Below are 24,165 nucleotides of genomic sequence, written 5' to 3' on the forward strand. Positions count from 1 at the left end.
CCTGTGTCTAGGAGATGAGACGGGGTCACCACCCTGTCAGCATTACAGGCTTCTTAGACAAAAGGGAGGTTGGTGTTGCAATGCACATGAAGGTGTGTGTGTGTGTGTGTGTGTCTAAGACTCAGGGAGAAACAAGCAAGAGCAGAGAACCCCGTCCCTTCTTTTGTATTCTTTCCACCATTTTTCACCATAACAATGAACATAAACGGCTGCAAGAGACAGAGGCAGCAGCTTCATCTCAGAATGGGCTTCATGCTGCCTTCTTCATCTTCCCTCTGTATCAGTCCAGAATCAAGGGACTTGGTGGATCAGCTTTTATGAGTGTGAGTGTGCGCGTGTGTGTGTGGGTTCTGACTCCTCTTGTTCCCTTCTGCAGCTGTAACACCCCTGCATACCTCCACCATGCATGTAATCCCTAAATGGGTTGGTTCAAAGGGGAAGGTTATCTTTGAAATGTTCAAGTTCTACCTTGATCTTTTTCATTCAGACACAGTCAATTAGATCCTACGTGTAGAAGTCCTAACAATTTCTCGTTAACGTCCTCTGCAGAGGAGGTAATTTGATCGGATTTTTGTTTGTTTGCAAGATACCTAAAATATAAATGGATACACTTTGGAGGAAAGTTTCGTGATGTTACAAAGAATAAGAAATTAACTTTTAGGAGGAATCTGGAACAAAATGTAGATCCCAGATCCTGTTCTTGACCATCAGCAGAATTTCATTAATGAAATTTCTTACTTCAATGTTTATTTTACTTGGATAGATACACATTAAGCCCCCAGGGATGTTATGGCTTGCATTGTAGCACAGGTTTTTTTTTTGTTGCAATTGGAGATAAAAGGGGATAAGAGGCGCAAACAGATGTTGACAACAGGATGTTCATACTCTATATATGTTTGGCTCCATTAGAGCTATGCTTCGAAGTTGTGAAATTGATTATGTTGTTGCCTTTTAAAGGGGCCAAATTATTAAAAACTCACCTTTACCATGGTTGTATGAAAACTGGATATCTGGGTTTCAGATGTACCGACAGTGCTAACCTGCAAACTGTGAAATAAGAAAAGCCGGTCATTTTGATGTGGGCTGGCTTGCTCTCGTGATTCGAGAAGCCTTCCGGCATTGATGCCCGTTAACGCATCACAAGGGGCTTTAATCAAACTGCAGCTGCCCCTGCATCTTTCTTTATAGGGGCATGATGTTTCAGACACACTCAAAGCAGCTGACCAATCATAACAGAGTGGGCTTTTTGGAGAGGGGGCAGAGCCCAAACAGTCTTTTTCTGACTGCCAAAAATGGCTGGAGTCATGGTCTGGAGAGCCAGGGCCCTTTAACCAATAAACACACGCTAATGTTGGTATATACACCACCACAATGAGAATATTAAACTGGGGAAGGTACCTAATAGGGTTCCTTTAAGTCAGTCTCTTTGTCAAACCTTTCAGCTTGTTTGTCATGCCGCAAGAGTCGGTTGGCTTCGAGCTGGAAGCAGGGGGCTCTCCTCAAAATGTTCTAAAACTTGGCTCCTGCTGAAGACAGAAACCTCAAAATCCTACTGTACAGGCAGTAGTTCTGTAGCCAACGTTCCTTAGACAGAACACAACCCTGGAGAGCTTCATTAGCACAAGTGGGCATACATAATGAATACTCATGCACTGATCTAAAATAGCAGCCAGCATAATAGAGTAAGAAGAGTAACCAAGCGTGCAACATGTACGCACACTCACACATACACAATGGATTTTACCTCTCTGCCTCTGGTTTGCACGCAGTGTTCCCTGTGGGTATTGTTTGTGTGTGTTTGTGTGTGTGTGTGTGTGTGTGTGTGTGTGCGCGCGCGCCTGCATAGGCACAAGTGCATTATTGATGCAAACCCGCCAGGCAGAGATGATCAAAGTCTGTGATGAGGGAACATAGTGGCCGCCGCTACACCACCCAGTGAGAGAGGGAGAGAGCCATGGACACGGAGCGAGAGAGAGGGTGACCACATACTTGCTCGCTTCCTCTTCAAACTCCAGGACTCCACGTCTCCTCCAATCCCCTCCTCCTCCTCTAGCTTTCCTCCATAACCATCCCTGGAACTGCGTCATGAGGATTCAGTTCCAAATTAACAGATTGCAGAGAGTCATGAAGGATAGAAGAGGGTATGAGAGGTGGGGGGGGGGGGAACCAGAGTTTCCATGACGACTGCACAGGACTCCTGCTTGTTGAAACAAATGAGTGTGTGTGCACGTACGTGTGCTTCTGTGTGAGATGTGCGCGTTGATTCAAGTCGTGCGCAGTGGGGGAGACACCATCATTTTTTTCCATTTTTCATTAAAATAAGAATCAGCATGAGTACACGTTTACACCACACACACACACACACACACACACACACACACACACACACACACACACACACACACACAAACGCATGCTGTCATGAAACATATTGCCTTATCACAATTTCACACCCCCTTCACAGCCAAAAAGAAGGTGTGGAGCGGATGACTTGTACAGAGGAATTACGCCATTGCCTGGTAATGCAATCATAAAACCTTCAAAGTGGCTGCGATGGAGACGCGTTCACTTACTGTCCCTTTTATCTGTCCTCTTCAACGGAATAAAAGCACAAAACGAAGAACAAAAGCCTTGTCAGGATGGACGTGTAAAGCTAATAGCTGCACAGGACTGCAACCTTGAAAAGTCTCTGACTAAAGACAGGATTTGTTTTGAGAAATTTTCACACACCTTTTTCTGCAAACTTTGTGGATTTGTCACGTCTAGTATTCAAGCCTTTATTTCGAGCTTCATTTATTTCGTCAAAACAACAAGAAAAACAAATGAAATATCAAATGCTAGTTCTTTCTGTAAGATGATGAACGAGATCTGTGAGGCGTGAGTCTGATTTGACAGTTGACAAAGAAACTGTCACATCAAGGCAAATATTCGATCAGCCAATCCCGTTGCAGTAAGTGTCTAGGTTTGTACACGTGTACTTTTACTACCATGTTATTCCTACAAGAGCTGTGACATCAAACTGAGGATGTAATGCAGCGTTACAGGAGGATAACGAGGGTCAGTTACTGTATGTAACCATGTGTAGTGTTATTGAAGGTGCTCAGCAATTGTCTTGAATTACTCAGCTAACTTCAGAATAAAATAAACATATCTGGTTCTTTCCAAGATAAAGTCCATGTTAGCAAAACACTCTGAACAAGAGTGGTGCTTCTGTTTTGAAGATAACATTTACAACATGGATAGTATAATGATTTCACCTCTCCAGAGCGCTTGTCTTCTGCCAGTAGTGGACTATCATCCATTTAGTAGGCAGTATGTATGTAATACATCATGTTGGAACATGTAACCAGCAGCAGCTAAGAAGCCAAGGACAAGATGATTACAATAGGGGAGAAGTTGTTTTTGCTTGTGAGCGCAACTGGGATTCTCATGCACAACCATCTCTGGGCTTTACTGACGAGTAAAACTAAAAAAGACACAGCAATAGCCGGGTTCATATTAGAATGACCAAACTGGTTCCAGCGGATCAAAAGGCAACAGAGGAGCGTCTCTGGATGCAAAACCCCTCTGACCTTGAAGCAGATGGGCTCCCGCAACGGGTGACACTTAAGTCGGCTAAGAACGGGACAATAAAGCAGCGGCGGGCACAGGCTCAACTCAACTGGACAAATTAAGAGTCTGGATTTCTGCTGCAAATCAACAATTCAGGCTGCTGCTGCTGCTGTAACGGCGCGGGGGTATTTTTAGCAACATTCTGGGTCCTTTAGTACCAATTTAGCGTTTTAATTTTGATGTAGTAGGGGAAAAAAAACAACGACACTCTAGCTTGTTTGTATTTGTGTATGTTCATCGTCGTCACGGGTGATTACAGCTTGATCAGGATGATTAACCTAACAGTCTTAAACTGTGGGGAGAACAATCAACCAATGCACACAGAAAGGACCTGGGACAGCCAGGACTGAAACCCTGGACCTTCTTTCCACCCCTTTACCAAAGTGGGGCATTTTGATGGACCATCCTCAAGCTATCTGACAGGACACCTGAACTCACATGCTGGGAGTAACAGCAAACGTGCGTGTATAAGTGTGTGTGTGTGTGTGTGTGTGTGTGTGTGTGTGTGTGTGTGCGTTTAAATGGGGGGGTGGGAAGGGCGGGTTTTTAATATCTGTAGTATTTCTGTTGTATGTTTTTATTCTTGTGAAGCACTTTGTGTTGCATTTTTAATGTATGAAAGGTGCTACATAAATTAAGACTGATTGATTGATTGATTGCTTGATTGATTGAGTGAACAAACCTTCTTCCCCATCCTCTGGCTCAATTTAAAACACGATCTTGACACTATGAACAACGAGCTTTTCTGAACGCACGCGCTTCAAAGAGTAGCAGGTTCTTCATGATGCTACGAGCTGGGACTGATGTGTCTTAGTGTCACATTTTGATTTCCTTGTGTTGGGTCTCAGTGCAGCATTGACACTGCTGAGCCGCTAGGCTCTCAGGGTCTCCGCCAGGGATAGTTATAGCTGTCCATTAGTGTCAGCTCTCAGCCCAGAGGAGAAACTGGGTCAGAACTGCACGAGTGAAAGCATGTTCCAGCTTCCTCTCTCTGATTCATAAAGACTCACACCAGATGTAGGGACACAGAAGTATTTTTACATTAGCCCTGCCCTGATTATTTATTCTTTCATCCACTTCCCGACACTGAAACTCCTGTCTTGTGATGTCTATGTTGACGACAAATCCAAGGATGATATGCCCGTTCAAGTTTCCAGTCATATTATTTACAACCAAACAGAGGTCGCAAACTATGTTTCTTTTTAACTAAAAATTTAATGTGTGTGTGTGTGTGTGGGGGGGGGTTTCAGCCGTGATTAATGAACAGCACTCACACAGACGTATTACGACTACAGCAAATGCTTTATATTCATCACAGACACGATGCTACCTTTACACTCAGAGACTGTCAGTGCTGCCATGCAAAGCGAATAAGCTTCTAAATAGAAGACATTTTGAGTGTCTAGTTCAAGGAAACTTTTACAAGGCAAAGCTGGCAAAGTTAATGGACTAAACACAGCTGTTATGTAACCAACATCTAAATCCTGCTGAAGGATTGGGATGCTTCCAAAGCATGTGTAAAGAACTGGGCTGATGCTAGCTGGCTACCTCTGGGCTATATTTACTGAACAGACTGGAGCATGTTGGGTTATCTGAACAGGAATATGTCACACTCCAACACAGCAGGGGGCAGCGTAACCCCAGGGAGTTCATTGTCCAGCCTCAATGCGAGGAAACAAAAGTAAGGAAATCCAACTTCCTTATCATGAAGCGAGGATAAAACTGCTAATTTAGGAGTCAATTTATGTTCTGCGAGCGCTGGCTAGTGATGTATGCACAAATCATTTCATAACTGGCACCGCCTGCTCTACACACACGGACACGTCACCTCCATGCTGTCTCTCTCTCTCTAATGTGAGACTAGTCAGCACAGAACATGAAGACTATCTGAAGACAGTCACAGCTGAGGCAGTGGACTTGTTTTTCTGGACTTCGACAAGGACGCCGCTCGCTAAATTACTTGGTATGTGACACAAAATGTGAACCAGAAGAGAGTCTGATTGAGGCTGTGAGGGGGCACGACTGCCACGCTCCTGTGAATACATCGATTCTTCCCCATTCATGTATACTTCATCAAACCTTTATTTAGTCGGGGGAAACTCACAGACAGTGATACTATCATTTGTGGAAGTGCCCTTAAGGCTGCTCAGTACAACCACAGTCTGACCTGCTTCCACTGTGCAATCGGGGTTAAAGGCTTTGTGCAAGGGCACCTCGGTGGTGAAGATGAGGGAGGGACAACCGCGACTTTTCCAAATGTATCCTGACGGTCAAGGGATTGACCCGGCGGGCCTCCAGTCACAATTTCCCTTCTCCTAACTTTGGACCACCATCGCCCACTGGGACAATGACAGCAGTCCTGATAAATGGTCTCATCAAGCTGTAACTGTAGCACAGCTGCAACTGTGGATGTGAACCCACTGACCGACTGTGGGGACGGAAATGAGCTCTCACACACACATACTGGTAGAGGTCAGAGTGTACTAAGTTACATTTTAAAGCATGTTGTTAATATTCTCTCTGATAACTATGTATTATTTCACTGATATAACTGCAACCACACTTGGCTCCCTCAGGCTGTCACGCTGTCTCACTATCTCTTGGTGAGAGAGACTGCTAGTTATACGTTACAACTCAAGGCTCAGTGAATAAAGGTGCATCTGTCTGGCACAGCATCTTCTCACTACAGTGACTCACTCGAAGATAAGAGGTTGTTCAGATACCTACAGTTCCACACATATCTTTAATGGAATCGTACAAGTTGGATACTAAACTACTGTACGGTGTGGCTAACAACTAGGTTGAATATAGACTGCAGAGGCAGTCACAAGCCCAGTCAAACTATCCATCCATCCATCCATTTTCTATACCGCTTATCTGTCAAGAGTCAGGGGTTGCTGGATCCTATCCCAGCTGACATTGGTTGAGAGGCGGGGTTCACCCTGGATGGGTCACCAGTCCATCTCAGGGCCATCAGGAGCAGTAAGAGGTTCAGCATGTTGCTCAAGGATACTTGGACATGGTCACTGGGGGAAGTGGGGATGGAACCAGCGACCCTTCGGTTGCTAGACGGCCACTCCACCTCTGAGCCATGCCATGCCTCGCCCAGTCAAACTATTTACAGGCTTTTTTCTTTTTTAAACTAGGGTTGTGACACATTTGGATAAAAAGCAAACCAAGTGAATCATCATCCAAAAATTGATATTGACAGATTCTAGTGGTCTAGTATTCATTGTTGTGTTGCCCTATTAAGTTTACTGTATGTTCAATTATTGCTGTTATTTCATCGTTGGAAGCACTCAAATTCCCACGGGAGGTGAGAACAAATCAGAGGTTGTGAAAATCCCCCGTTGCGGCAACTGCGACAACCCGTGGCTCTCCGTGATTACAGCCTGTTGCCTCGACTTCCTCCATGAAGGTATCTGAGGACAGCTTGCTCTGCATCGTTTTATGACAGTATTTTCCTCTTAGGGTCGCGTTGATGTTGTAACAAACAAATCCTGCTGAACTGAGCTCTTTTATCTTTTGCATATTTGGCCTGACATGGCTGATGACTATTTCATAGTCTTCTTGAGGAGAATTAAATTTCGCACAGTCCAAATATCGATTTAAACATGATTGTGACAGCAGGTTGTAGCTGATGGATGATAATCGTCAGTTTTGTGGGAAAACAAATGTAATATACGCAATATATATGCAGTATAATTGCAGCGCTGAAGTGATCAGCAAAGGAGCGCAGCATTCATCGGAGGAAACCTGCTTAATTCATTGTTGATTAGACCATCCTGACCCTGTCTGACACTACTACTACTATTTTCATTGTAAGACACTGTACTGTTGTTATTATTGACAAAAATGCTTCATAAAAGGACAGAGATAAATAAATCTAAAGGTGAACAAAGCATCTTTACCAACTTTGCTCATCTTATTTTATATTTCAAATGCCCTGGGCAGCTTTTTAGTGCCGCCACTTTGTTTATCTCAATAGCAACAGAACAGCTTTTGTGGATAAAAGTGGGAGACCTCCTCAGTGTTGAGATGGTGGATGTCTTTACTGCACCTCCCACTCGCAACTCAAAGTGGGTTTCAAAGAGCACAAGGAGCTGTCACTGTGAGAGTGGGTGGTTGTGGAAGTGTCTCCGACAAGAGTCACTCTGAGCTCATGAGTAGATGTGTGCAATATGCTTTTCTACTCTTCTTTAAACGACAACACGAGAGGGCGATCTCATCTCTTTGACCAGAGAGGTCATTTTCATTATGCTGACTGTTTTTTTATTTTTCTAATATTCTGTTTGCTGGATTATGTTCTTATTTTGAGAAAAACATAAATGTAAGAGGAGTAGAGATGAGATAAATAAAGTCCTCTTAGTGTGTATGACTATTAAGTATAGCCTCTTAAACAGTGGACACTGCAGTAGCAAAAATAGTTTGTGATAATCATGACAAATGACATGACGTATACATTTAAAGGATATAAACCATGACTGCCGATAGGGTGGCAAGAACAAGTCTGAACTGGTACTGTTGCAGATGAGGTCACCAAAAATGGCCCTGCTGGCCATGGCCCTCCACTTCATGTCGCATCAGAGCTTTTAGGGATTACGGGGCCCCAAAATTGTCATAAAGAGACTAGTAACTGAAGTGAGCTGGGGAGAAAAATAATGCCAAGCCCAAATTATGTTCCCAGCCTGGATTTGGCAGAGATACAATTACATGGAGACACGATTGCTTTCATTTGGATATACTTTAACTTTCAAATCCAACAAGAGATTAGGCTCCATCTCCTTCAGTTCGGTAGAGGAACCTGCTCCTGGACACATCAATCAGTATTAATTCACATGCCTCTGCACTGTAGTAAATGTTTAAAATGCCAAACAGGTCTCAGCCATTAAAGAGAGGCATTGCTCATTCACCTGCTGCAAGGCTTCATCAGGCTTGTGTATTAGCACCATCTCGCTGGTGCTCAAGGAACATGGGGGGCGCAACGAGGACCTTACCATGTTCTTCCACTGCACATTCATCCTACAGTGGCAGTCACGAGACGTTCTGGAAGTGTGAAACAAATAAAGCCCACTTGAGCATGTAAAGCTGCCATAGAGAGGTTGAACGGGGTATTAATTCTTGTTCTGTGGTGTGATATGTAACCCCACAAAAAATGGTTGGGTCTGTGATGGCTCAGAACCTTCCTAAAAGGCTCTCTGAAACCCCTATGTTACCATGTTGGGTTTAGAATGCGTCGTTTGGGGTCGTTTCTGACTTAACTGGCAACCTCATTATTTATGCAAGTGCATGAGTTGACGGCGATCGGTTGCTGTGGTTTATCTGGCAACCTCATTTAACTACTACTCGGTGATTGGCTGCCCTCACTGTCACTGAAAAGAAAGTACTCCCACTTTCTCGGCAAACTGTCGCCGGTGCTAAGGGTGACTGCTACTGTCAATTGACAACAATCCACATCATACAACAACATTCGTAAGACAAGATACCAAGTAGCCACGGCCCACTCGCGGATCCAGCCGTATATGCAGTGGTGGGGTGGCAGTCGGGACAACCGGGAGTTTTCCCGGTGGCCTGGCCCCTTGGTAGCTTGCCTGGCTGGCGAGATTCCTTCCCCCTCAAGCCAGGCCAGGCCAGGTAGCGACAGACAGCGCAGATAAAGCAAAGGTCTCAATTCTATCGAGGCCATTCATTCAATCAATCTGCTCAGTCAGCTCGCTCGCGACACGAGAGCGCTGCACTCACTCGGCTCGTTCGCATAATAGCCCCCCTCCCGAAATATGTCGAAGGGGCGTGTGTGAAAGGGGTGGGTTCAGTGTGTGCGAGTGTGTGTGGGGGGGCACTGACTGAACCGTGACGTAACACTTCAGCCAAAATCGCATTGGTCCATTTTCCCGCAGCGATTCACAAAAGGGGAGATACTTCAAATAGAGGTTATGACACTGCCTCACACTTCGTGTGTATTCCCCACAACTGGGGGACGTTGAAGAAACACCAAAAACACGAAAACGATGATTTTCCTTCTAGGTGACCTTTAATTATAAATACTAGCTATCACTGGCATGCAGATAAACCTGGGGTGACATTTTGATATTAGATTCCATCATAAAGACTTCTGAAAATAAAACCACAAGACTATTTTTGAGGCAACAACAATCCTACATTTTTGCACAGAGCCAAATCTCAACTAATCCCAAGCTGCTCCTCCATGATTAAAAACAAGCAACCAGAGTCTAAAAACAATTTACAGTTTACTTTTCCTCTTTGAAATGTATGAAACAGACAAACCACCTTTGCAAAACATCCACAGTGGACATTCAGTAGCTCCTGCTATTCAATACAAAGCTGCCAGATTCCTCAGAGGGATTTTGTCTTGTTTCTTACGCATACAAAGAAACAAATACTGGGAATGCTGGGCCCCCTGCTGGTGGCTCCTGTCTTGCAGGAGACCAAAAACAACAATAACAGACAAATTTCATGAAAATTTTAATTAGCGCTGCACGATTCATTGAATCCCAAGTGCGATGTCAGCCTGAACCATTATATAACTGAACAAAAAAGCCCCACAGTCATTATTTTGAACAGTACTACACGGATGTAGCAGGAATTATTGTATTTTTTGGGGTTAGGATTATATATATACTTTTTATTATTATTGCTGATAAAATATATTTAGTAAAACACCAATATTCTGGAAACAGTACTGCACAAATTATTGTTTTTGTATTTTAAATGCCAAATTGTTTGTATGTTAAAGTTGAAAAACGCAGATTTCAAACTTCTCAGTCTCTCATTAGTTTTTTCAGGAGTTTTCTCATGACATCATGTGATAACTATATATAATATATAGTACACAATATTGTGTGTCATACAATATGGGTGTGAATTGCAAACTACCTAAAATCCCTCCAGGTTTCCTGCATTCTAACTTTCTCGTTCATTTCCCATCAAAACTTTCATGCTGTTCCAACTGTGAATTGAACTTTTTCTTTTTTTTTATGTGAGCAGCACAAAAATCAAAACAGCACGTCCTCTAAGTTCTCCTAAAAGACAGCTGAGAGAAATGGACGTCTGAGCAAAAGTGCATGAACAAGTGTTTTTTTTTTTGTTTTTTTTTACCATACAGCAAAGCATCTTGGGAGTTGCCATGGACAGCAACAAGCCCCGTGCATTCTGGCTGTTTTCTATGTTTCTGAGCACAGACAAATATCAAAGCCCCCTTTCCTGCTTTTTCCTGCTGCAGCTAGATTCATGTTTGCACCTTTCTTCTGATTAGACAGTCAAGTTCACAACTACCTTTCCAGAATTGAAATATTTCTTTGTCATTTGTAAAGTCAGCTTTTTACCTTTGGCCTTTCATCCAAAATTTGCTGGCGGATGTCCTTGTGTTTCTCCAGGAGTCTCTCCTGTCTTTTACTCTGCGCATCTTCCAACTACACACACAAACAGACAGGAGAATCTTTGTGTCATCATCAGCACTGCTCTGTCTGAAAATGCAGCAAAATTATCTCAACTCATAAGTAGGAGAAAATGCAGATTAGGGCCCTATTTTGGCTGACTGTTCCGGTGTTGATGTTCATATGTTGCTCTATCAGACCACAGCCACATCCTCTCTCACCCGTTTGATATACTGCACCACCTCATTCACAAACGATCTGTTGATCTCCAGCTTCTCTCTGTGAGGGGAAGAGCATCAGCAGTCAAACACAGCAAAATAAATCCTAGTGTTCAGTGACATCTAGTGGTCGTTTAAGAAAGTCACTCCCCACACACACACACACACACACACACACACACACACACACACACACACACACACAAGGAAGAAGACTGTCTACTGTTCTAGTTAAACACAAACTTACTCTTCTGTTACATTCTTGTCTTTGGATTTGGCCTCATTTATCTTCTCTTGTCTTTTCTTGTCCATTTTCTTCTTGAGATCCTTCTTCTCTCTGAAGGTGGTGAGATGGTGAAAGAAGACATAATAAACATGTTAAGTGATTTCTGGGTGTGTGGGTGTGTGTGTGTGTGTGTGTGTGTGGGCGGGTGGGGGCGTGTGCGTATCGTACCCCTCTCCCACTGCACAAACATTCAGGGTTACTGTTGTCGTTGTTGTGTTTTTTTTAGACCAGGCTAAACTCACTTAAAAAGCCAACTGGTCATCCCAAATGCAGCTTAACCAGGAGGTTCTGTGTTATTTTGATTTTCCCCGGTACGACGTGCTCACTGTCACCAAGGCTCTGCATAACAGAGCAGACCAACAGTATTATAGAAAGGAGCATGGAGGGCAGTGACGGTGGTCACTAATTCAGGTCACAGTGGCTGGGTGGTTGTTGTGGCCATATAACTAAAAGGCATGGGATCAATTAAGGAGGACACTTTTTTTTTATACTACATACGACGACAGTAGAGACTTCTTCTACGCCGACTGAATGATTTCAGAGAGCTGGCAGAACAAGCAGAATTTCCAGCTTTGGATGTCTAAAGTGTCAGACAGGGATTTTACCGTGCCTGTGGTATAAATTGCAGCACTCCCACTACTTGTTGCGTTGGGTGTTGGTAAACTACTGTGTTTACATTAATGCCGAAGGGAGCCAGAGCCAATAAACACCCTAGCCACTGCAGGGTCAGTTGATCTGGGAGCAAAACCTGTTCTCACTGCAGACAGAAGCCAGAAGTTCGCAGGTCTTTCAACCAGTGTGAAAGGTGTAATGTATGAGTGTCAGTGTTGTGCTACCGACTCACTTGTCGCAGGTGTCTCTGAGCTTTTTGAGCTGTGCATTCTGGCACTCTTCTGCTATGGTGGTCAACTTCTCAACCAGCTAGAGAGAGAGAGACAGAGGGAGAGTTCTCACCTGAAATATTTGCTTTGGGTTCTTTATATTCAGGCTGGAGTTTCATTTCACTCAAGCTTCATTTGTTAAGTTCTCATTATCATTTGCTTGAATACACTCTGCTAACACTTCAGCTGAGTTCACTGTGCAGATGAACCAGAGCAGAAGAAATTCCATTTTCCACACCGTACAACAGAAAGTGTGTGTGTGTGTGTGTGTGTGTGTGTGTGTGTGTGTGTGTGTGTGTGTGTGTGTGTGTGTGTGTGTGTGTTTCGCTTGGGGAATTGTTGACCAGGAGCTGCATTTGTTTATGTTTATTCATTTTTTTGATAAGTCTGATATGTGTTTGATGTTCTGGACAGCAGCAGACAGTCAGCAGATCATGTAGTCATAAACAAGTCAGGGCAAGCGGCTGAGCGTGTGTGTGTGTGTGTGTGTGTGTGTGAGCGCGCGTGCATGTGTGTGTTTATGGTGGAGCAAGAGACCATATATTCTAGATCAGAGCTGCCAAAAGTAGGGCGCAAGGGCCAAAACTGGTCACTGTTACAAAGTGAGATGTGCAAGAGTGAAAGAAGAACTTAAAAACGAGGCCTGACATTAAAGATCAAGAAATATACTATAAACCAAAGTTTATGCTGTATTCTTTTTTATTATTTAAAAATAATACTGTTTTCACTCAAATACATAAGGTTAAGCTGTTTATCAACTCTGTAAAACAACATATTCATTGTGGTCTTAGTACTATTTTGGACTGCCACCAAGAAAGAAGAGTTTGGTAGATGAAATCATGTACATGCATATTTCTACATGTGTTCTTTGAGTGGGAACCCCCCCCCCCCTTCACTCCTCCCATTAACACTGAATTACGACTGCAATTGCACAAGCCTATAATGAAGTGCTTTAGATAAACACATTTTTTTCAATTTTAATCAGCCAGGCACACTTCAAGATATTCATGCCACCACTTAAGCTGAGTGGGAAAAAGTGTGAAATAATCTTAAGAGTACATTTTATGCAAATAGGCAGCTCACAGATGCACGGTGATGATAGGAAATCAGTCTCACGGACTTGCAGAGACGTAGTCCGCCATGCATACAACACTGTGCAGCACGCAGGAGCTACTCAGTTATGTATTGTCATTGAAGTGTAAATCGGAGCCTTGGCATAGGCCGGCTCCAGGGCCATCGGAAGAAACAAAATGTCCTTGAGAAAAAAAAAAATCGAATCTCTGTGACTGAGTCTGTGCTGCCATCAAACTTGAGTCCAACAGAGGGCGCTGTCTACTTTTTTTTAGATTGGACTAAAGGCCTCACTCTTGCTGACTGAGGTCACAGGCTGGTAATACTATACAGTATACTATATATACTATATATACTATACTATATATAATATACAGCTAAATACTTTGAAATGCTGTGATGTCAGATACGTCAAGAAAGCACAACATTAGGAAAATCGTTTAAACTGAGCCTGCCAACGACGCAGCGAATGTGACACTGCAGGAAAAAAAAGAAAGAAAAGCTCTGAAATCATCTTCCAATTGTGTTGTCAGGCGGGATATTTTTGAAAACGTCTTAGTCACATGCTGTCAGAAACGAAAATAAATCCCCCCCCCCCCCAAGGCCCACACCTGCCATGTACTGTACGTGTGACGTGTGTGCGTTTGTGACCACCTGCTTGATGTGTTCTCGTTTCTGGTACTTTTCACTGTAGTACTGCTCTTGGCGGAGCGTGAGAAGCTGTTGCTGCTGCTGTTCCTTCAGCTCTGCCAGCCTCTGACTGCACTCCTGATCCAGGTCACACAGCTCCTGGTCCAGTGTGGACAGGGAGTGGTCGGACCGACTGGACACACACGAGCACGCACACACAAAAATGCAGCCACGCACACAAAGAAAACATCCACAAATTAAGGTGAGCCTCCATTCCAGGAGAAGTACTCTGTTGATGCGTTTAATGAAGATGACGCATTCATATAAAATTTTTAAAAACGCATTCATCACGCTGATATTTATGGAAATGTCTTCATGAAAGCATGTTTGCAGGGAACTTTCTACGGGTGTCATTTCAGTAATCAGCAAGGACAGTTGCCTCCAAGCCCTTGGATGAAGTGGGTTATCTGTCTTGTGTTGAGCCCCCTGAGTTCCAGACGAGCTGAGAGATTAATTCAGTGTGTGATGAACTCCCGGAGGCCTGAATGAGTCCCTGCACTGTTCTAGCTCCACATGTAGCTCAGAGCTGTTTTTCCATCTACATCTGAGTCTTGGAGTGTTTGTGTATTAGCCGTCCAATGTGAGACAGTGACTATTAATGTGTATTCTAGGGAGGTGGTTCTTAGGCCTGTAAGACTGTAAGATGTTGTGCTTTATTCTTTTACATGTGTCCAAGCCCAGTTAACTCAGTACTATGAGAACATATTTCTCTCTGTTTAAGTCTACAGTACTGCCATGACTGTAACAGAGCAGTTATTAAAATCAATCCAGCTAAAATGAAATTTGTTATTCATTCCGAGGGGTCTTGACTCTAACAGGTTAAGAATTGTTCCAAAGTTTGTGATACTCGGCATAATTCTGTAAGAAGACTAAAATCCATGCTGTTTCACACAGTATGAACTGCTTTAAGGTGATTTAAGAGAGGGTATTTGGTGCACGTTTGAAATCACATTCCTGTTTTACTGTGTGCGCCTCAGTTGCATACCCAAAAATATGAGTCCTGTCTAGTCCATGTAGTCACAAATGTTCTAAAATATTGTACTTGTTGGTTTCAGTTTTGACTTTCTCCCTATATAGTCAAAATGTTAACTTCATGCAGGAAACGTCTTATGTTACTCTGCCTGCAGTTGGTGGCAGTAAAAACAACACCCCCTCTGTTCCCAGTGGTCAATGCAGGTGTGGAAGTTTCAGGAATGGAGTTTGAAGAGAAGAGGAGGGCTACCTACCTTTTCTTACCGTCTCGTTTGTGGCTCTTCTGCAGGGCAGAGCGCCGGCGCTGATGCTGGCTCTGCAGCTCAGACATGCGAGCTGTGTGATCCTTGATCAGCTCGCTGGTCTTGCGGTGGTGTTTCCGGACCAACTCCTTCATCTCCTTGTACTGCTTCCTCTGCTCTCGAACGAAGCCTTTCTGTTGCTTCAGCTCCTCCACTGTCTGAGCCTCCAATTCTTCAGACAAAAAGTACCATCACAGATCATGAACACAACTGCCAAAGGCTCAGAAGGTCATGTAAATAATAATGTGCCAAATCAGCAGAAATAAGCCGATATCATGATCTCACCAGTGAGGACACTCAGAATAATGTCTTCAGTCTTCACTGTTGGTTTCAGCGAGCCTGGTCAAAAAGAAAAAGTTGTCCTGTTGAGATTCAAGTCATCTTGAATTTAAAGTTGTGGAAGTTCATCTTGAGGTTTAACGGAAACAACTGTGATGCATTGAGCATTTACAACAAGGAGAGCTCATCATTTGTTATCCTGCAATAAATAAAATGAAAGTAAATACAGCATAAAAATAAAATATTCCATTCCATGTTCCACCATTTCCACCCTGGACGATTATTCAAGCCCTTGTTCTTTACACGATTGTGATTAACAACAGGAAAAAAATGTCAGCGTGTGAATAATTTGACAATTCCTGTGTGCTTTCATGTTTTTGTAAAAGAAATGCAACAGAACCCTGAAAAAAACAACAACCCACAAACAATTCAATATACAAACTCAAGTCCAGTTCACATGTGAACCGCAATGTTTTGGTTCCACAGGGACACAAAAGTTATACAATATATTATTTTGATCACCATTTATAGCGATTATACAAGGACGGCTCATCAGCTCTGTCCTCGCAGAGAGAACGGGCACTGCTATCATAAAAGACAGCAAACCACAGAAGCTATTCGATTTATTTATAACATCTATTAATATGTGCTAATCGGAAGTGTCAGCATCCCCCCCCCCCCCTCCTTATCGTACAAAAAAATAAGCAAAATACATTCAAATCTGGGGTCTTAATGCCTTTGCAAAATGGAAATGAAATGGAAATTTGGGGATCATTTTCTTAAGTGTCATTTATTAAATGTATTAACCCTCATAATATCAAAACTTGCCTGAATAGATGCAGTACTTGGGGTCAGATACAGTAATGTGGCCTAAAAGGCCCTGTTGTAGTGTGCCAGAAGGTGTCGTGTGCCATGGGTTGCTGATGATGAAAACTAGCCCGTATGCCGAAACCTGGCACTCTGATTTGAGCAGAGACTGCATGAGTGAATCGAGAGTTTCGAGATAGTACAAGAACACTTCTAACTCTGCACACGTAGAGACGGGATCTACCTGCGGACTGAGGCTGGTGGCCCACTAGGGAGGGGGGTTTGGGGGCGATGATGGGAGTGTGGCTCAGCCCATTCTCTGCAGGCAGCACTGTCCTCTGGTCCACCTTGGATTCGGAGGGAGCATCACTTCCAGCCTCCACCTGTCCGTCACAAGAAAGATTCCGGGTTTGATCAATCACACTCGTCAGTCAGAACAACTGAATGCAGCACTCAAGGCTGAACCCCCCCCCCCGTCATCACATCACTTCATAAATAGCAATCAAATCGGCTTGCATGGTCATGTCACATTGACAGAATTCCATTACAATGTATTTTTTCGTCTTAGTTCGGACAAGAAATATACAATTACTTAGTTATTTCTCTTTTCATTGTCAGAGCCTGCAAAACAATTAAACCTTTTAAACTCTCAGAGGAGAAAGAGAATGCTTCCTGCTGTACCTGTGTGTGCCAGTGCACTTTGTAGATGTAGCTCTGGTAGCCCACTCTCAGCATGGCTCCCTGCACTGAAGCTCAGCAGATCTTAATTTCCCCTCACCTCTGCTGAATCCGGAACTATATGTCCTTATCTCTGAAAGGTTAATCCGTTTCTAAATCTTCTCCTCACACGGGCCAAATCCTTTCCCTGCTCCCTCTACATTCATCTCCTCACTCTACACTCTGACTGTCTGCGCTCTATCACTGTTGTTGCTATGGTCACAGCATGAAGCAGCTCTCCGTCAGACATCCTTCCAGGTAATCACATCAGCTGGCAAATTAGATAAAAGAAGCCCCTTCAGAACGACCCGACTTCTCCAGCCCCCCTCCTGGAGTAACCCCAGATGACCCTGAGTCCTGCCTGTCCCTCAAAATTTTATTTATCCTTATTTCAATCTTTGAAAACTACCTACGTTAGCGTGTGGCAATCTAAAACACAGACTCTACTACCACTGCGCATCCCTTCCTCTGCAATTGTTGAGGAATATGTCCACCCTTAGCTGTGCAAGCACTTAGTAACAAAGGGAAAGGTCACATTTTCACGTTCCTGTGACTTGTTAACATTTTCTCAGCTGCCTGCCTTGTCTGTAATGTTCAAATTAAGCTTATCATAAAATTGAAAAGGTCAGTGCTAATTAGCTCGAATTTATAAAGCTGGCATACGTGTGGTTTGTAATAACTCACGTCACGTATTGGTTCTTAGTGCAGGGTGTATGAGGTTAGGTTACTGCTGTAAATTAGATGAGGTGAATCACCAAGCAACCCTATGTTGAACTTGACACTTCTCTCAAATGTCACTGTCATTGTAATTTAAAAATACTCTCCATTCAACTTTAAGGCAGTTGAGCCAGTTGAATTCCAAGAGGGGAACTTGATTAAAATGAGGATGGACAATTATCAGACAGGTCTTATTAAATAAGCCTAATTTCAAGAGAATGAAATGCAACGTTCCAGCTTTAAGTTCAGAGGTGGAAACCTGGAAAGAGTCGTGATGAAATGCAGCAGCAGCAACAATGTTACAACAGTTGCTGCTGCAGCTTCTCGTGGACAGACTGGGAATGAGAAACGGCCCCAACCAAGAGGGCTGCTATGATCCACAAGGAAACAAACTCATTACGGAGCTTCTCACTGCAACAGTGCTGATGGATCATGAAGGATTTTCAATTCCTTTTTTAAGTAAAACAAAAACAAATTAAAAAAAAAAAATTAGCAGAGCGCTGAGCTGTGGGCTGAGTGCTGATGAGGGTAATATAAACACTCGCCTCCTTGTCACCCTCCTCCTCTCCCCCCTCCTCCAGGGTGAGAGCAGCCAGCTGATTGGCTCGCTGCTCCATCAGGTTGACGTAGCGGATGGGATTGGACAGAGCTTCGATGACATCTGAAGATCAAGGTAGAATAGAGCAGCTGAGAAAGAAACTCAAACTGAGTGTTTTCCAGATGAAGTAGTTTCATGTGTCGACTCACCAGCAAACGTGTCGGGAACGTAGTCTTTGACCTCTACGTACACAAACAGAGCCGGCAACGTCAGAGACTGGTTCTTCTCATTCCTCATGCTGATGTAGTGATAACCTGCAGGGGTTGAATCAGATAGAGAGGTCTTTAGAAACGGGATGTTTGCTGGTCTCTGTGCCCTCTCATTTAAATACGCTAATTGGATTTTGCGTGCTTTTTTTCCCTTCCATTTTCTGGTTATTTCTGGAATGACGGGGGATGAGGTGGGTGGAAGCAGAACCGACTCACCTGGACGGATGGCCGACACAGGAATGATTCTGTGGCCGATGAACTTCCCTCCTTCTTCAAACACTGCTATCCTTAATGAAGCAAGTGTGGGCAGAACAACCTGAGGAGGCAAAATGTGGAAAATACAGCCTTTTAGACTTGAGCTGTGGATGGCAAACTCAGTTCCTTCTTTTAAAACCTCTGTGTAACTCCACCAATCTGAGGTGGTGAATGTGTCTCATGTTCAGAACAGTGTTTCATCTTCCAGAATTTCAAAATGTAAATGTAAAGCAGAACACGACGTGTTTATGAAACAAGGTCTATAGACATCCACATATTTTTTTGTTCTGAGAATATTTGGGGAGGTGTTCTGCTAATGTTTCCCCGAGTGCTCTTCCTAAAGGCAGGGCGAAATTGTCCATGAACCTTCTAAAAGCATTTATTTGAATATTTGTTTATCAAACACCGACTAACGTCTCCAGAAAATCCTCAGAACGTTGCAGGTAAAACGTTTTGTCTTAAACATCTGACTTGTGGGAACCTTATTTAAAATTGTTATACAAGACTTAAAATATTCCATAAATTCCTTATCAATTTTTTTTTGGTTTTTCTTGGGGGGGGTGGGCTTCATTAGAACTTGTGCTAGCGAACGTTGCAGGAACATTCCCTTCGACAGTAGTGGTGTGTATTTTTTGTGTTTTAGCAACTGCAAAAAAACAACAACAACAACAAAAAACTGCAATATATTCACTTCTGGAAAAACCGAGCTCTACCAGCTTCACCTGCTGGCACACGTCACAGATCTCAAGTAAAACTTATAAAAGTGTGTTCACAGAGTTCTGACCTTTTTGAAGACGATGGCTTCTTCCTCCCAGACGGGGTTGATGGCGTTGCCCTGAGACGTCTTGGTTTTGAATGCCTTCCTCTTGGTGTCCACCGGTAAGCCGAACATGTCGATCTCAACGTATGTGCCTACTTTCTTGTCGGAGAGGAACTGGCCTGAGATGATCTGGAAGGACAGAGGGTAATGAGAAAAACAATCAGACAGGAAGTGAAATGTGTAAAGACACAACCAGCCACGATCTAAACCACACACCTTCACAGACAGTGTGTTTGCTACGATCCCATCCACTGTGCTCTCAGTGAACGGGTCAAAGTGTTTGTCTGGCCGCCTCATAAACTCAGGTTTGAGTCTGTAGCCACATTTGCCGTTGTACTCATACATGCCCAGGTTGAGCTGCATGGACAGATCTGAGGAACAGAATGACAAAAGTTGACGTGGGTTAATAACACAAAGAAGAAAAGGACGAGCACAAAGGATTTTGCATTGAAGTATTTGAAAATGCTTCCTAACCGATGGTCTGGAAGTTGAGAGCCACCAGCTGACAGCCGGCATTCCAAAAGAGCTGAGGGTTGTAGTTGGACGAATCCACTCTGGTGCCTTTCGGGTAAATTCTGCTCAGTTGCAGTTTGTTGTACCTGAACCGGCTGGCTAAGGACAGTGTTTCATTAGAAAAATAGCCTTCCTCAAAGTCTATGGAGAGAAATACAGACTATCCATCCATCAAAAGGAATGTAATTAGACATTTTACTGCAGATAGAGCATGAGGAACAAAATAATGACTGTTCTTGATTCATTTTAACAATCCGCTGCTTCAGAAAAACAGAGAAGGATACTCCACAAACTCTACAGGAGATTTTGTGAGTTGCTCCAAAGCTTTGGTCTCAACAAAGGAGGACATCTGGTAGCTGCGGTTAATCTCTGTGGGAAAGATGCAAGTCAAAGTTATCGGATGATGACTGACCACACAAAACGCACAGATGTCCTTCTGTGGGGCAGGTCCATTCGTCCGACATACTTTTGGAGGCCTCAAAGCTGTTGAACTTGACAGGCTGGATATAGATGACCAGGTTGGACATTTCTTCTGTGGCAAATGCTTCACTGCCTGCTGTTCCCTTTACATGAAAACACACAAGTGAAAAATCTTAATGCACACGGCCCAATGTTCAATTAAAGATGTGTTTTTCATGAGTTTCTTAGTCCAGCAATATTTGATATATCTGAGCAGATCTAACCATGGTCAAGCAAAACTTGAGGGGCAGCGTGGATAAACAGCATTATCTGAAAATGTACACTAGAGGGCAGCCTCGGCATACGGCATTCAAACTACAAAGTAATTAGTCCTAATTTTTGGTCTGCATTGGTTATACCCACCTCATCCATGGAACCTTTTTTACAATCATCGTCATCATCATCTTCGTCGTCGCTTTCCGCCTCCACCTCACCTGAAATAGAGGTCAAAGACAGATGGAAAAAAACAAACAGTTAAAAGCAGGTTTTTTTTCCCCCCAAACTGACGAAGGAGTCAGGACGATTGGCCTGAAAGCTTTTAAATAAGTATCTTATTCAGATTAGTTGCCACATTTAAGGCAGCGACACAAACAAAGCTCACTCTTCCAACCCAAGTAGCTCATGGATCGAGGAAATTAACTTTAATATTGTTTCGGTCGACCTGACCCAGGCTGTGTGTCCACATAATGAGATATCTACTAAAGATTTCCCTCTGCGTCTAAGGTCACATTGAGGAAATTAATTTGAACAGTATAATGGTTGGAGTGACCTGCAGCTTCAGCGCCAGCCAAATGAGAGCAGCGCTAAAGATTTCCCTCTGAACCTGAGGTCATGCACTATGCATGACTCACCGATGGACTTTCTGCCCTGCGGCCTCAGGCTGAGCTCAGCGCCCTCCGACGGCTGCCCGGAGTCAACTGTCTCCTCTTTAGTTGAGCCTGTAACAGAAGGCAACCTCATATTAAAAGACTAAAAACAACCCACACAAAGCTGCATAACCAGGTAATTATACGATAACATTGTGCTACTTGTCAGAACAACACTGATCTGGTGTTCTGGGTGGCAAATGTGAATGTAACTTGTGTCACATTTTAACTGTCAGGCACCATAGAACCCTGCCTGAAATATGTTCTTGGTGGGGTTTGTTGAATTAGTGCAGCCCGTCAAGAACAGCCTGCAGGCTCCGAAAAATGTATCTGCTTGGTGCTATGATGATGGAAAGTATGTATTTATGTTCAAGTGAGAAATGTTAATAATACTTTTATTGAGAGATGCAACAACTAAAGCCAGGAAAAACCAAACTCTCTTTTTTCTAAAACCAATTCCATGAAAAAGATATATACTTCTTATTTCCTTACACTAGGTGGCAGTGTGTGTTTGTGTAAAAGTGAAGCGTTCCGCTCTGCAACCAAGGCAAACAAAAGGTGATTGACCATTAGGTCAATTATTATTATTTTTAGCTGAATGATAAACTGCACACACACTCACACACATAAAGCCGTCTCATATGTCATGATCGACAAGTTGGGCATGTTGTCTCATGAAATACGTCCTTTCACATCATCAATGCCATGTGCATGTTGCTTTACGTCGTGCAACATGTTATATGAAGTCACCGGTGTCGTTTTAAACCAAACAAAAAGTTTTAAATCATGTAACATGCTGTTTTAGGTCATGCTTCTCTGTTTTAGGTGAGATATGTTGCTGCTTGTCATGAAATTCACTGTACTAAGTCATATTATTTAGTTGTTTTAAGTCATGCTTGGTGGTTTTAGGTTGTGCACGTGAAATCATTCAATATTATCTTTAAAGAAGTGAATTATGTGGTTTTCAATCCTGCCTCGTTGTTTAAACTCATGCATGTTGCGTCGTCATTACATATATTGCTTAAAGTAGCGCAATGCATTGTGTCAATTCATGCTTTGTGGTCTAAAATATGGCACCATGTTTTAGCTCATTAGATATTTCGATTTAAGCTCTGGGAGATGTTTTTCAAAGGCGGTATTTCGTTTTAAGGCCTTGAGTAGTGCACATGTTCTTCAGTGTGCCTGGATGTCATTGTAATCCATTTGTAAAATGTAGAACGATCCTGCAGCACCACTGAGCCCAGAGGGAACAATGAAATATATGACATCGAACCGTAAAACAAGGGGGCACCGGTGAAATATTAAAAGATCGTAAATTGAAACATATGGCGCGGCATCAGGCTGTCATCGCATAACGTACGTGTTCATATGCATGTGCATTCACACACTACAGGCCACTACTGCTTAGTGTTTAAGACACCCACGTGACGAGCCGTGTATACCTCTGACAGCAGGAGTATCCAACAGCCAATAATACCCTCAGCTGATGGAAAGGGCCATGAAAATGATGAATGATAAACAACAGCGCTGTTTTGCTCTGCTGAATCAGTTTTTGGACTCCACTGAGGTGTTGGTCTATAACGCAGATGGACCCAGACAGCCGACATTTTACAACTTGAAACATCGTAACTCAACAGATCCAGTGTGACTCGATGGGTCAGGACGTTTTGACAGGAGCGCTGTACCTGCACTCGGGGAGGACGGTTCACACACGCTGGAGGAGTCGCTATAGGTGTTGGAAACCTGCTCAGAAAGTTTCTTTTTCGTGCTGCCATCTGTCTTGTGGTGCTTCTTCTTGTTCTTTACCAAGATCTTCCCCATTAGTTCCATTGGGCAGGGTAGTGGCACGCCAGACTCCAGCTGTGAGGGTGTGACAGGGTATGAGGCAGTGAGGTGATGACAGCCGTGGAAGGGTCACATTAATGAAGACAGTGTCAAGTTCAGGAGAAGTTAATGAACTTTTTTTGTTTTTTTTAGCCAAGTAAATAAATGCACAGTCATAGAATGTGTAAAGATGGATTGATATGAGATTTAATGAGCAGAGAGGGCACAGGAATGACTCTTAAACCCCAGAAATAAGTTACATGGTCAGTGTTGTTTTGTCGTTGCCTGAATTAAGGCCAGTGAGTTAAACAAGCATGAGATATTTTCACATTATTTTAACAACAAAAAAATACAACAGTAAAACACCACACTTGGGAATCTTTTAGCTAATATGAGTCTAAAACGGCGGCTGCTATCAACAGAAGCTAACGTTACCATGTACGTGCCAAGAATTGCATTAGGCTTTAAAAAAAAAAAAAGTCATAAATGTGGTTTTCATTCGAGAAGATTATCTCATGCAGGCTTTTGTTTGACACCAAGTTAATTTCCACAAATAATTCAAAATCCAATGTGACAATCCCAAAGCTTTACAGTAACTTCAGGGTTAGCCAAAAGAATTTGCCCTCCCATTGTACAATGTGCTTAGCGACTTTAAATAATTTGTTCTTGTAAGAT

The 24,165-nt window shown here is 43.1% G+C and overlaps 1 protein-coding gene and 1 long non-coding RNA gene across 3 annotated transcripts in view; one reads left to right on the forward strand and one right to left on the reverse strand.

Moving 5' to 3' along the window:
• Positions 1-24,165, forward strand: part of LOC147243211 (uncharacterized) — a 42,582-nt gene that overhangs the window by 12,850 nt on the left and 5,567 nt on the right. The gene's annotated exons all lie outside the window — the stretch shown is intronic.
• Positions 1-24,165, reverse strand: part of plcb1l (phospholipase C beta 1-like) — a 135,145-nt gene that overhangs the window by 8,728 nt on the left and 102,252 nt on the right. Inside the window, exons 14-32 of one of the 2 annotated variants that reach the window (XM_086188818.1) lie at positions 23,352-23,526; positions 21,652-21,738; positions 21,164-21,234; positions 20,808-20,904; positions 20,626-20,710; positions 20,303-20,427; positions 20,045-20,199; positions 19,793-19,957; positions 18,970-19,069; positions 18,694-18,798; positions 18,492-18,607; positions 16,757-16,895; positions 15,712-15,765; positions 15,379-15,598; positions 14,117-14,285; positions 12,355-12,431; positions 11,472-11,561; positions 11,228-11,285; positions 10,956-11,042 (exon numbers count right to left, since the gene is read on the reverse strand). In XM_086188818.1, coding sequence (XP_086044944.1) covers positions 10,956-11,042; positions 11,228-11,285; positions 11,472-11,561; positions 12,355-12,431; positions 14,117-14,285; positions 15,379-15,598; positions 15,712-15,765; positions 16,757-16,895; positions 18,492-18,607; positions 18,694-18,798; positions 18,970-19,069; positions 19,793-19,957; positions 20,045-20,199; positions 20,303-20,427; positions 20,626-20,710; positions 20,808-20,904; positions 21,164-21,234; positions 21,652-21,738; positions 23,352-23,526 — 2,175 coding nt within the window. Of the gene's footprint in view, positions 1-10,955; positions 11,043-11,227; positions 11,286-11,471; positions 11,562-12,354; positions 12,432-14,116; positions 14,286-15,378; positions 15,599-15,711; positions 15,766-16,756; positions 16,896-18,491; positions 18,608-18,693; positions 18,799-18,969; positions 19,070-19,792; positions 19,958-20,044; positions 20,200-20,302; positions 20,428-20,625; positions 20,711-20,807; positions 20,905-21,163; positions 21,235-21,651; positions 21,739-23,351; positions 23,527-24,165 lie in introns of those variants that run through there. The other variant, XR_015110532.1, reaches the window with a different exon arrangement.

The sequence above is a fragment of the Aulostomus chinensis genome, chromosome 20 (assembly GCF_037954235.1).
Source record: "Aulostomus chinensis isolate RoL2024-O1b breed Wild chromosome 20, RoL_Achi_v1.0, whole genome shotgun sequence".
Taxonomy (NCBI): domain Eukaryota; kingdom Metazoa; phylum Chordata; class Actinopteri; order Syngnathiformes; family Aulostomidae; genus Aulostomus; species Aulostomus chinensis.